The sequence below is a fragment of the Lepisosteus platostomus genome, chromosome 1 (genome assembly GCF_059453375.1).
Source record: "Lepisosteus platostomus isolate fLepPlt1 chromosome 1, fLepPlt1.hap1, whole genome shotgun sequence".
Taxonomy (NCBI): domain Eukaryota; kingdom Metazoa; phylum Chordata; class Actinopteri; order Semionotiformes; family Lepisosteidae; genus Lepisosteus; species Lepisosteus platostomus.
Window position 1 is genome coordinate 1,297,723 of NC_142611.1, and position 14,015 is coordinate 1,311,737.

General features: G+C 50.8%; 2 protein-coding genes across 7 annotated transcripts in view; one reads left to right on the forward strand and one right to left on the reverse strand.

Moving 5' to 3' along the window:
- cep135 (centrosomal protein 135) overlaps positions 1-14,015 on the forward strand; it is a 133,950-nt gene that overhangs the window by 63,849 nt on the left and 56,086 nt on the right. The window lies entirely within an intron of this gene.
- aasdh (aminoadipate-semialdehyde dehydrogenase) lies at positions 211-13,866 on the reverse strand. Of its 6 annotated transcripts, none has more exons than XM_088633602.1 (14): positions 13,459-13,866; positions 12,976-13,096; positions 11,454-11,719; positions 10,904-11,096; positions 9,184-9,425; positions 8,279-8,385; positions 7,620-7,795; positions 6,657-6,855; positions 6,017-6,135; positions 4,820-5,567; positions 4,565-4,728; positions 1,766-2,028; positions 1,096-1,222; positions 211-857 (listed from the first exon to the last, which is right to left on the reverse strand). In XM_088633602.1, the coding sequence occupies exons 1-14, from the start codon at positions 13,695-13,697 to the stop codon at positions 474-476; spliced, it is 3,348 nt and encodes a 1,115-aa protein (XP_088489728.1). In that variant the 5' UTR covers positions 13,698-13,866; the 3' UTR covers positions 211-473. The 6 variants fall into 6 exon arrangements, with proteins under 6 accessions (XP_088489728.1, XP_088489737.1, XP_088489741.1 ...); XM_088633611.1 differs by having other exon boundaries at positions 1,096-1,227; positions 1,766-1,891; positions 13,459-13,865; XM_088633615.1 differs by having other exon boundaries at positions 592-857; positions 1,096-1,227; positions 13,459-13,865.

Consider the following 14,015-nt stretch of genomic DNA (forward strand, 5'->3'; position numbering starts at 1 on the left):
TTCCTAAAAAAATGCATAAAAAAATATTTTTCGAGAAACCTTCGGCAGCACACCACTTTAGAGAGCAGTACCTAACATGGTTTGAGGTTGTCTTCTTGAGAGAATACTAACTGGTATGAAATTCGTTTTAAAATTGACACCCCCCCAACCCTCTCCAAAAAAATATTAAAGGTAAACAAGAAACTGCGGAAAAGGAGAAGGAACACGAGCTCACTGTCCAAAATCCACCACGGATCTGCCCCAGCCCTTAACGGTTTAAAAGCTGGGGGAGGTTGTTTTATTGTCTATAAAAATACACAGTTCAAGGAAACAAGGGCAGAAATGCACAATTACAGACAGCCACTGCGACGGCTGTGCGTGCACCAGTGATCGAACCCCTGGCGCATTGTCCCGCGGAGCCCAGGCCCCCATGTTCCCTCTGTGATGGGAGTTAGCGAGCGCATCGACAGGTCTGTGCGGCACGCCGCCGGGGATTAAAACTCCAGGCAGTAGACGAAGTCATTCCTGCAGCCGACGCACAGGCCACGCCCCCACACCACGGGGGACGAGAACACTTCTCCCGGGAAGGAGTGGGAGGCCCTCAGCGCCCCGTCTGCCGCGTCCAGGACCCACAGCCTGCCATCCGCCGACGCCACAGCCACCAGGGCTGGGCCGCCCCGCCCCCCGCCCCCGCCGAAGACGAACGGGCTGGCGAACACCTTCCCCGTCGTCCGGAACCTCCAGAGGAGCTCGCCGCGGGCGCTCAGGCAGTAGACGGAGCCGTCGTGGGAGCCGCAGAGCAGCCTCCAGCCAGCAGGAGGCGCCGGCGCCAGGCAGGGAGAGGAGAAGACCGGGCCGCTAGTGGAAAACTGCCAGAGCTGGAAGAGAGGGCAAGATGAAGCCCGATGTCAACACAGCCGCACGACCAGGACCCTACACTCTGTTTTGCCTTGTGCTCATCAATCTCTCTTATTCCCCGAACACCATCAGCACCGAATCAGCAGCTGATTTTCTAAGATAAAATCTTGGTGAGGTTTTCTGCACGCACACTTCGCAAAAGGCTCACTTCTGGTCAAACCTCCCTCTGCTGCCCCAGCCCCGACGCTGCGTCCTCACCTTCGCCCCGGCGTGGCTGAAGCAGAGTATGCTCCCGTCCACAGAGCCGAGGCACACAGCCTCCTCCGAGCAGCAGGGGGAGGAGAAGAAGGGCCTGGCGCCGGCATGCTCCCAGATCGTGTCTCCGCTGTCCTGCAACAAGCAAGGCAGTCGGCTGAAACAGGACATTAAAAATTGATGCAGGTGTATCTTTTTACTCGCGCTCACGGCCGTATGCTGTGCTACACAGTCAGCAACCGTGCTGCGCGTCTCAGGTTCCAGAGTCGGAATAAAACGTGCCAAACGCTAATGTTTCCCTGCCACTGTTCATGATGTAAGCAGCGATAATATTCATAAACATACCAGGTTAGCTGAATGAGACTCGCCGATACTCGGCCCAGTACAGCAGTGCCTCTGGAACGGAGGTGTGTAGGTTCACATCATTCACGTTTTTGTCGTATTAACACGGAAAATCAAAAACCGGGATGCATGGGGACCAAATTTAGAAGGCAGAACTACTCATCTTAATCTATAATGAGTATATTCAAGAGGTTTCAATTTCTACAAAAAAAAGCCACTCCTTTTGAATCTTTCAAATCTTTCCCCCTGCGAAACAAGCACAGAAGGTTTTGGAGCAGCCTGGTTTCCCCCCTGGAGCTGGCAGAGTTGCGAGGGCGAGCTCTCCACCTACCGGGCTGAGGGCCAGGAGCCGGGACCCCAGCGTGGCCACGTACAGCTGCCTGGGCGAGCAGTGCAGGGCTGGGGAGGAGAACACCGCGCCGCCCCCGCAGTGCCGGCTCCAGGCGCAGCGGCGGGCCTGCGGACCGAGAGGAACACCGTCAGCGGCCGCGCAGAGCACGCCCCTGGCCTGCCACGGCGGGAGGCGACCACAGGCAGCTCAGCCTGCGAACCCGCTGCCCCGCTGGGACTGCCGTTTCCACATGAAGTCACCCTCTGAAAATAACGGCAGGATGGTGCATTTCAGGCTGAACACTGGGAAGGAAAATGAAATTTTAAATTGCACACCATCGAAGGAAGTTGTTTAATGAAGTAGAAAGAAGACTATTATTTGCTGGAGTGTGAAGTATGAAAAAAATGCTCCACATAAAGCACGTTGGCACGTTGTTGTGGAGCGGATAACTCCGAACGATTCGCTTTAAATGGTAAACGAGCCCAAGTGACGTTTGACATATTAACTTTTCAAACCATCCTTTTACTAACCGGTTCTTCCAGTGGGGGAGACAGAGTCTATCCCAACAAGCAACACGCGCGATGGCGGGGTACACCCTGGGCAGGACGCCAGTCTGTCACAGGGCACACACTGATACACACACTCACACCAGGGCCAGGACGCCAGTCTGTCACAGGGCACACACTGATACACACACTCACACCAGGGCCAGGACGCTAGTCTGTCACAGGGCACACACCGATACACACACTCACACCAGGGCCAGGACGCTAGTCTGTCACAGGGCACACACCGACACCAGGGCCAGGTACACCCTGGGCAGGACGCCAGTCTGTCGCAGGGCACACACACACACACACACACACACACACACACACACACACACACACACACACACACCAGGGCCGATCCCCCCAGACGCCAACTAACCCACCAGCACGTCTGTGGGCTGTGGGAGGAAACTAGAGCACCCAGAGGAGACCCACACGAACACAGGAACACAGACAGCACCCCAGGAATTGAACCCAGGTCCCCGGAGCTGCAAGACAGCATGAGTGCCGGCCCATATTAACATCATCTTCCTTTAAATGAAGATGTTTACAAGTGTCGGACAGGTTAGGTTTTAAAATCCATCTGAATGCACTGTAAATCCACTGACTCCAGTAACGTTTCTATGCACCTTTTGGGGACTGCGTTGAGCTTGATCCACACTGACATACTGCTCAAAAGAGAGCAGAGATACACTCTGCCAATAGTTTTATGCAACTCCGAAAAAATAAAAGAACTGCAAGCTTGCAAAATGTGGTGAAGGAAACCGAACATCATGTTAATTTAGGCCCTTCTGAACCCATTTAATTAACTGCTCATTTAGCAAATGCCAAAGAAACGAGGGAGAGAGAGACATCTGTTGAAGACGCACAGGATGCGAAACGGAGCATTCAATGAAAGAAAGACGGATGTCACTGCGTGGGCACAGAACAGCTGCCCAGCTGGGAGCATCTGAATGGCGTGCTTACTACAATGAAGAACGCTCTCCGTTCCAAAGACTGTAGTGGACTCTTGTCCACGCAGTAAAGAATACACACTAACTCAGTTAACCTTATTTACACACAATCTCACAGTGTAAACCTAACTTACAGTAACGTACAGTGCTCTTTAAATAAAACAGCAGTGCTACTGAAGAGTGGCATCAGAGATACATCTGGGTCCTGCCGTTCTTAAAGGACAGCACATGATTAACAGGCTCTTTCCTTTTAGTGACTAACCAAGGCCTAAACAGACAGGTTATCTTCTTATCCAAGTTAATTATTGGTGCAAATAAGTCAGTTCAGAGAAATGAAATTCAGGACATCCTGCTGCCCTCAAAGAATGCCCATCCCCATTTTCAGCTTGCTGATATACCAAACCCAGCCCTGTTTCCCTTCTTTGCGCTGGTATATTGTGAGATTTGGCCAGATCGCTGTGTAAGAAGCATTTCAGATATCACTCTCAAGTTAATTCTTCTACTTAAAGCCAGGGTCGAAGACTGGGCATTCTTCTGTATCCCTTGAGCTTTGAAACTCCAGTGCAGCACGGTCACCACCCTGAGGTACAGGGAGAACTGCCCCCGACAAGCCACCAGTGGCTCCCACATTGACATGACTGCAGTAACACCAGCAGGCAACCTGACAGCCCGAAATCAGAGCCGGAAGATTTGAGTTTTCTGGAGGCAGACCAATGTGCAATGCATTATCACAAAATACCTTCATTCTGCAGAGCCAAGATCCTTTCTCAAGCCTGGAGACTCATACACAAGATAAATCATGAACAATTTTACAGGAAGAAGAATTAATTTTAGAAAGTCATTGCGTCTCATTTACCATCGAATTATCCACTGCATCAAGGGCCATTAGAATAAAAAAAAGACATTATGGCATACGATTTCTTGTAATGAATTCAAGAACAGGAAGCCAAGTAATGACAGCTATAATTTATACTAAAGATTAAAATAATCTTCAGGTATTGTGTCTGTAGTGGTTGTTATAAAGAAATATAAGTTTAGAACTCTACTCTTACCTCACTGAAGAATATGCAGAAGGCACAAAGAAAATCAGCTCATAATTCTGCTGCATATAATGATTAATTATCAGATTTTGAAAAGCCATTAGAGGGCAAAATGATAAAAGTTTAAAAAATTTAAAGCAGCCTTTTAAAATATATGTTCAAAGCTGAAAAGTTTAGATGCACACTGAACTGAAATGTACCCAGACCACACACACACACCCAGAAATATGTAGCAGTTGAAGATCTCGCTGTTACCTCCGTATTCAGGGCATAGACGTGACCATCATGGGATCCTATGAACACCAGCCCGGTCAGAAGGTCCACCGTGGGGCAGCTTTTCACTGAGCTGCCGGTAGGAAACGTCCAGTACGTCTCGCCAGAGTCCGCGCGCAGCACATAAACCAAGCCGTCGTAGCAGCCTGCGGTTCAGAGCACACCCCGCTAACAGCCCCGCCGGCCAGGAATCGGTAACGGCGCTCCGCCGCGACGGTGGGGGCGATGCATACCAACCTACGACGACGAGCCTCCCACATCTGGTCACAGCTGCCGAGGACTCGATCCTGTCCCCCAGGACCCGCTCCCACCTCCGCGCGCCGGAGTCCATGTCGATGGCCTGCATCCTGCGGGAGTGCGAGCCGACGTACGCCGTGACGGGCCCGCCCTCGCCGCAGGCCAGCAGCGCCGGAGACGCGTCCACGCACTTCCCCGTGTCCGACTTCCACCTCACCTTCAGCCGAAGGGGCGCGTCTTCCTGCTGCGGCGAGGGAGCGCCGGTAGCTGCCCCAGACTCAACGCTGCCCCCTGCTGGTGCTGCGGCTGCTCCCCCGCTGTCCTGCGAAGCGTCCGACTTGTCCCTCGTTCTCTCCCGGAGAGCCTCGCTCGACTCGCCCGGGCTCCTCCTCAGGACCTGACCGGCTCTCCTCACAACCACAAAGCCCGCGGGCTCCGGAGCACGCTCTCCCGCCACTTCCTGTCTGCGCGGCTTGGCGACGGCGGGCGACGCCTCTGCGGCCAGCCGCCTCTTCCCGCGCCCCGGGGCCCCGCCCCCGCGCTTCACGGGAAACGCCACCGCTTCGACGCCGCGGTACAGGTCGGAAAAGGGGCGGCTCAGGATGACTTCCAGGAGTCCAGGAGTGGCTCGCCCCACCGCGGCCTCGATCTCTTCCAACAGGCGGAGAGATCTTATGGAGTCTCCACCGCTGGACAAAAACATTGATTCCGACGGAACGACAGCATCTTCAGGAAGACCAAGAACACCCTGAAGGGGGAAGGGTCATTACACAACATCACAGGGTGCTTCGAGTTACTGCCGGTTTCAGTTCAGAGGTCTTCACGTGTGCATACTGGTACTTTACGACTGTGGGCGGTTCTCAAAAACTGGCAACAGGGTGAGAAAACGTTTTTCTATTGATTGAAAATTGATTTAATTCCCAAAACTTGGCGTGATATTAATGACGACAGGCTCTTACACCCAGCGAAGGCTGTGAAAAATCACTGTGTACCACTAGACTTGTATACTCTATACAGACTGAGGTGAGAGCACCCAGAACTCACGATAAAAAAAAACAAGAATTTGTATTAACAATACTACACACAGACCTCTGTACTTTTAATGGGTCGGCAGAGTCCCCCTTTCCTAAATTCTACAGATGAACCTAAAATTGTTTAAAAAAAAGCCACAACAGGCCCCCCTTTCCGCCGGGTTACCTTCCACAGGGCTTGTAATCGCTCCCACAAGTCGGCTCTTCCGTTCAGAGCGGCCGGCAGCACCGAGAGCCCTCTCTGCTGTTCATAAACCTTCACAAGCTCGGCCAGGTCCACTTTTCCTGGAGTGGAAACCATCAAGCGGCAAAATCACTGCAAGACCAGCAGTCTCCGACAGCACGGCGAGCATACAGCACTTTCACAAAGTTCACCATTTTGTGCTTAATTCGGAATTTGTAGAATTCTGCGATACCGTCAATTTATTCCTTTTGTTCCCGGGATTTAATAACCGGTCTGAGAAACCTGGGACTGTAGTTCAGGTTTAACGAGAAAAGGCCAGTTAGAGAATTCTGCGCAGTAAGATGGTAAAAATGTTACTACATAATCTACTGCCCCTATCTCTGCCACACCTTCTGCTCAAGAATTGATTACACTCGGAAGAATAATTCTGTATCAGCTGCTGGATAACTAGGAGTACGTTACCAGGTGTCAGAAGAGTGCTAATCTTTAAGATCAGCTGACCTGTACCGAGGTTGCAAAGCGGTCGAGAAGTAATGGAGCTTGATATGAACATAATAAAGCTAAGAAACAGACACTAAAGCTCTTCCAAACACGCCGACGGCAGAGTGACTCGTGCGCTGACCGTGCAACGTGAGAGGTAAGGCCTCGACTGTCAGCAGCTGGTCGGGAACGCTGTGGAGGGGCAGGAGTTCGGACAGACTGCGGAGAATTGTGCTCTCCAGGTCCGTGTGCTGACCGGCAGGCACCACAAACGCCAGAAGCCTCTTTCCCTCATGCAGAGTCACAGCACATGCCTGCACGAGGCCCAGCCGCTCAATGGTCTGCAAACAATGGAGAGAATTGCCATTAGCACACTCATCCTGCGACATCCAGCTGCCCAGTAACACACACGGGGCGATCTACTGCCCTCTCCTGACCCGACACATCCAGCTGCCCAGTAACACACACGGGGCGATGGACTGCCCTCTCCTGACCTGACACATCCAGCTGCCCAGTAACACACACGGGGCGATCGACTGCCCTCTCCTGACCTGACACATCCAGCTGCCCAGTAACACACACGGGGCGATCGACTGCCCCCTCCTGACCTGACACATCCAGCTGCCCAGTAACACACACGGGGCGATCGACTGCCCCCTCCTGACCTGACACATCCAGCTGCCCAGTAACACACACGGGGCGATCGACTGCCCCCTCCTGACCTGACACAATCTACTTCACTGCGGCTGGGGGGGCACATTTTTATTATTCAATAAAATTTGAGACGGTGCATCATCCACGTCGTCTAGAAGCAGGAGCTGCGATGACAGAAACTTTTAATTTTGTGAAAGTGAGAAAAAAAAACGGACATGACTGACGGCACGTTATGTTTTAAAAGACTGCACCCGGGGAGTCGAGTTCAACCCCCAGGTTCAGGCTTCGGAAACAACTACCTTTGCAAACCATGGCTTTACCAGCTCTTTAAAGCATCACTGGACTGCCCGCCTTTCCTTTCCGAGGACAGACGCCTCCCCTGCAGGCCAGGAGCAGGCGGTGGCTCCCCCCGGCCCCCTGCGGGCGAGCAGCTGTGCGGACGGGCCCTCACCTCCTGCAGCGCCTCCAGGCTCAGTCTCCTGCCGTGGCGTTTGAGCAGCCGGTCCCTGCGGCCCAGGTAGTACATGTGACCTCCCCGCAGCTCCACCCAGTCCCCCGTCCCGCGCATCGCGCCCGGGGCCGCGGCCTCGGCTTCGTCCCCGAGGGAACACACCCTCCCGCCGCCTCCTGCACAAACCGCACAAACCCCACAGTCACACAGCCGTCTCCAGCGGCGGCTTCCTTACAAACCACACTGCGGACGTCAGCTTCGAAAGCAATGTTGGAAAAACATCTTTTTTTTTTTCTTTTTAAAGATAAAAAGGTCCACATTTTTCATTTTATTCCCACCCAGTCTTTGATTCGCCGATTGCTTCTTATTCCTGTTTTTTTTCCCTTTTCTTTGAAGACACTGCAGATCCCACAATGCACTGCAGGAGCGTTGGTGCCAGCTGGAGGAGAGGCACGTCTGTCGCCGACGCATCACATGCCTGCAGGACAGGAAGTCCCAGGACAGGGGTCACCTGTTCCCCAAGATGGCCCGTGCCCGACCAGTCCCAAACACTGCAAACTGGGAGCCACTGCTCAGCGAATCCTTAGTCGGCTCAAATGCGTGACACCTGGGCCTTGGCTGCAAGTGAATCTTAGTGATATAGCATCTTGCTCAAGTACCTAAGAATACCTGCCCCTCTCCGTGGGTGATCACGCTGCCACGCTCATCCCTGACTTCCACTGTGGTTCCAAGCAACGGAGTTCCCAAAGGCACGGAGTCAGTATCCCTTGACAAAGGCAAAGAGACCACAGAGAAAAGTCACAACTCGGGAAAAATAAACTACTTCTACTTGGGCTTCTCCAAGCACATCACTAACTGTACGAGATGTTTAAAGGACGTCAACTGGGACTGTAAAGTATTAATGGTAAATGGCGAACCTTCTCCTCGTTCCTTTCTTTACACAGCAATGCAAGGTGCAATAGACATGTCATTTGCCAAACTGGCAGGGTACACCCTGGACAGGGCGCCAGTCCATCGCAGGGCAAGTGCAAGCCCATCATACACGGGGACAATACATACACTGGGATAACTCCCTACTCTTATCGAGAATTGCTTAGGGGGGATCTTTAATGACCACTGAGAGTCAGGACCTCGGTTTAACGTCTCATCCGAAAGAGGGCGCCCACTACAGTATAGTGTCCCCGCCACTATACCGGGGCATCAGGACCCACACAGACCGCAGGGTGAGCCTCCCCCGCTGGTCCCACTAACACCTCTTCCAGCAGCCACCATAGCTTCCCAGTGGGTCTCCCATCCAGGTACTGGCCAGGCTCACACCTGCTTGGCTGCAGTGGGCTGCCAGCTGGGAGCTGCAGGGCGACTTGACTGCTGGCTAGGTGCAATAGTCACCACTGCTATTTCTTTTAATTCACGAGCGCCACACATCCCAGCTCGGAAAACTCACTGTCATGGGAGTGAAACAGATCTGCATTAGTGGGGTCGGCAAGGCTGCTGCACGGGGCTGCTCATCCCTTCCACATATTCCCTCCGCAACACGGGCCAGGGAAAATGAAAGCGCACTTACGCAGAGCTGCTCCCGACAGCTCCTTCTGGAATCTGGTAGCAGGTTGCCCAGCAGGACACCTCAGTGATGCCATAGAGATTAAAGACCTGGGTTTGGTTCCCTTCCTCCTTCCAGCTCCTGAGGACAGACAGGCAAGGAAAAGCTTCCCCGCCAAGTGCCAGAACGCGTAAGGAGGTGGCGGCCGACAGCACTGTAGTTTGGAGCAGGCTGGTGCCAAACATTTTGATCAGTGTTGGAGTGGCCTAGGCAGACGACACAGGGAGAGGATAATTCCATTAGCACTGCAAGCCCACAGAGCGCCCTCGCATTCTCCGGGCTGGGAGAGGAAAGGTCAGCCTGCTCACAACAGCTACACGGCAGGGACTCTACTCACGACACCGAAACAAATGTTCAACAACTGGGTCACATTTGCAACAAAGCGTGAATATTTCTCCCTAGGCAAATGCAAATCACTTGGATTGGACCGAGAAAAACAGAGCATGCTAAAGAAAGCCTTCCCAAGGCAAGAAGTGAATGAAGATCCAATCATTTTCAAGGTTATATGAAATCCAAAACTGCTACCTCATGGAAAGAACCCTGAACTGCTGGATTCGACTTCTGCTCTGCTGTACAAAAAAAAAATTTTCAATGAAAAAACATGCTCTCTGTAAAGTGCTTTTGTAAACCGGAACTTAACATGTTGCGATTTATCCTTTTCAATAGTTTTCCTGAATCCTTCTTGGATTAAAAAATTTCACACCATCAGTTGAGCAAAACTGAACCAAACAGCTACTAGAACTGGTACAACGCATTACAGAAAGATGGTGATACAGGTTTTGCCTAACTTGGTTACATTTCTAATATTTATAAAAGTGCTGCACATTGTCCTACGTTGCCCTAGTGCAAGAGTCCCTGCAGGTCTGGAGGCAGGTCCTGATTCATCGAAAGAGCCAGAGGAGACCTACAGCCTGGGCCTGCTGGCTGGGAACCAAGCCTGGCAGTGGTGGCCTTGCATACATATGCATACAAAGTCTCATGCTCTGTGCACGTACGGCCAGCACTCTTGAAAGCTTAGCGCCACCTAGTGCTGAACAAGTGCAATTCTGTTCTGCTCTCTATAGTTCGGAGCAGAGATGCTGTAGTGAGCAGTTGAGTCTCCCCCCCCACCCACCTACGCCTTTACTTTGAAAACAGTCTACTGAAGCAGAAGTACACCTTCTGTTAGCAACACATCAGAGACATGCCAGATACAAAAAAAGGACTAAACACACTTTAATTCTTTACTCAAAGACAGTGAAATGTTTTTGTATCATATGTGCAAAAGACTGGATATACTGGAAATCGAATAAAAAAAACAGACCATGAATGTTATGCTTGCATGCATCTGGAAAACTGAATGTTTCACATTTACTACTGATAAATTTAAATTTAGATTTCACAAACATGATTTTAACACATTCCGACAAAATGCTTTAGTTTTAATAATTGTGCAATGACTAATTTACAAAAGCGTGTAAAATTAAGTTTAATAACTGTGACGTTAAAGCTCACCTGGAAAAAGAACTTTAAACAGTTAATTGTTTAAAATATTCATTATAGAGAAAATAACAGTCTCCAATAAAATCGCTAATCAAACATGACAGAGTGTGAATGGTTTTCTTACTGTATCCTGCGATTCACAAAACAGCAATATGTATTAACCTGAATAGCCCGACTGCACAAACTTGCACGAAGAGCTTACCTGCATGACGGACACGTGGTGACGCTTGAAGAGAATCTCAGCCAGTTTACTGGGGATCATTTTAACGACGGAGGGAACGATCAGGAGAGACGCTCCAGTGGACAGAGCAAGGAACAGCTCCACCACTGAGGGGTCAAAGGTCAAAGGAGAGGCCACGAACACCACGTCCTTTGGCGTCATCTGGAACAGAGACCTGCGAAGGGCAGCCATGGCAGAATTTCAGGAAACCCCAGCAATGTCAACAGGGGGCCAACAGTAGCTTTCTACTGCTCAGCTCATCAGGATGCATCCTCTGGGGTCAGACTGTATAGTGAAACCCAACAAGCTGTATGGACAAGCCCCCAGTCCAAACAAGCTACAATTTACAAAGGGATAAAGCAGGTCATCATGATGCAAAAAAGATCAATTGTTTTGTTTTCTACAGGCACAGGACAGTCATAAGCCTAGAACTGAAGAAAACATCCATGGACTGCTGAAAAACTAAGGAGTCCACCCAAGCAACCGAATGCAGAAAGGAAATGCTTGGGTTCTAACTATTGTGCACGCTCACCTGAGATGCAAAATGTTGGGTACTATGCAGCTGTGGGGCACTCGGACTGTTTTGGGGGGTCCTGTGGTCCCCGATGTGTGCAGGATGTAGGCGAGGGAGCCCGGTGCCCCGCTGTCCGCCTGCGCAGCGGCCCTCTCTCCCCAGCCGGCGCCGGCCAGCGGGCTGCTCGGCGCCCTTCCTCGGACCTCGACCAGCAGGACGCTCAGGCTCGGCAGCTCTTCGCTTACTTCCAGCCGCAAGTACGTCGAAAACGAATTCTGGAACCGCTAGCGACACCACAGAAAGAGAAAGTAGGCGTTAAGGTTGTGAGTTTATCTAAAAACGTTGGTTTAAATAATGAAAACCTTTGTTTCAGTACATCTCAGACAACAGGCCTTCTTCTGCTTGGTTAGCAACAACAAACTTTACCACGGTCTAATAACCTTACTGTTTAAAGCGTTCATCATTTAAACAATATTTAAAACTTGTGTGTAACATCATAACTTGGTTTTCAATTACTTGTGAACTGCCGTTTGACTTGCCCTCATATCTCACTCTATGTAAACATTTCTATAATATCTTGACCTTTCTTTTTTTGCACTGTTCATCCAACATGCTTGCATTAAGCCAGAAGGAAGAGCTTCCAGCGACTTATTTGAAATTAAAAAGTAAAACTACCGTTATCAGAAGGATGCTTAATGCTCTAGCAGTACTCCATCTCTGTCGACCCTTGGCTCTTTCATGGCAGGCTAGAACGCATTCCAAAACGAAAAGAAAGAAAACAACGTTTCGGCCGTGGAGCCTTCTTCGGGTGTGAGCGAAGGCTCCACAGCGGAAACATTGCATTTTCTTTCTTCTCTTTTCAGCGTGGAATAAGCCTATTACTTGTTCCTTTGCAGCCGACGCAGCTGCCCACCTGAACTACTATCACACATCCCCACTAACAAAGCCTCTGACTCCTGCAAACCGAGACTCCAGTAAGGAATTAATCCATGACATACAGGCAAGGGATTCTTTGCTCTTTCTACTGCCTGACACACCTTCTTAAACACCAACAAGACACACAACACATAACGGAAAGGCTTACCATCTACTATAAACATAATGTACCCATTTTTCAGTTAAAGGACAAGATCACCACCTACAGGCCAACCAGCAGGACTTCCTGCAGATCACAACAACACACAGTGGCTGCCCTTGAGTTTATGAGTTTCTGTCAGAGCAGTATTTCCTGACAGGTTTCAGGAGGTGGCAGTTCACATGCCATTTCTCATGTACTGAGTGATTTGTGAAGTTAGCTGACATTTAAAACTGATTAGAAGAGATCAGTTGTGTTTTTTTTTTCCCCACAGAGGGTTGTAGGAGTATGGAATAACACCCTGGCTTCTTTCAAGAAATAGCTGGGTGATGTCTTAGCCTGTTGTTATTGTAGCCTGACTGAGGTCAATAATGCTCCATAATGCAATGAAAGTGTTTGTTAACGCTGGATGCTGGCAGAGCTTAACTTCCACCTGAACATAAACGTGAGGTTTGAACGCCTCACCTGAATCAGGTCACTCTGGACGAGGATGTACTCTAGCCCGCTCTGGCGCAAAACGCCGGCCGACAGCTGCGAGGGGGCCTCTGGATCGACCGGCAGGTAGGCAGCAGGAACCTGAAGAATTCTGTTGGACAGGACGCCAGAAAGAGGATACTAATCAAACACTGAACTCGCAGCATTTTCTACACGAGCTGTGAGCCCCGTAACAGAATAGTGGCATACTCCTCCTTCACATGTGTTAGGAACCACAGAAATTGTCAGTGATGTCGCACGGTACAAAAGCGGATTATACCCTGGGCACAAAAAAACAAACAACTAATTTACTACGATCTAGGTGTACCTTGCCTTGAAACAACCTAAATACGCTAATGATCACCTAACACACCTAAGATATAAAATAACGAGAGAATGAATCGTGCGGATTTGTTTATTTTTCAACCATTAACGAGAACAGCGGCGATGTCAAACAGCAGTAAGTCGACTTACCCCAGAATCCAGCTGGCAAGATGTACCCCTGGCTGGCAGTACAAACCAAAAACCCTTTCGTTTCGCAAGTGGCGGCACCTCTTCAACAGGGTGCTCAGCTCGTCGGCCGAAGCCAGGAGCTCGCCGTAAGTACGCGAAACGCAGGCTGCCCCGGTGCCGTCCTCGAAGCGCACGGCGACTCTGTGCCCATGAGCGCACCCCGCCGCCCGCACCAGCTCATGCAGCGTGGCTCCGTCCATCTGACGGCACACATTTCACAGGGCGCAGAGAAACCTGTTTGCAGGTGCATGCGGAACTGCCGCTGCGCTTTTGGGGAAACACACTCCGTCCGAAATCACGTTGTCAATCAAGTGACAACTTCCCTAACAACAGCAGCAGCTGCCATTTTGAGACTTCCAAACCACGGAAGCGAGTCATCGGCCGCCCAATAGCATGAAAGGAAACGCCCCCTCGAGCCCACAGAGTTTAGCTCTCATTGGAGGGTGTGACCGGAAAAGGAAGTGATCTAGTTACGTGTCCTCGGTCGCATGGCTGAGCTCTTTATCGATACTGAGCTT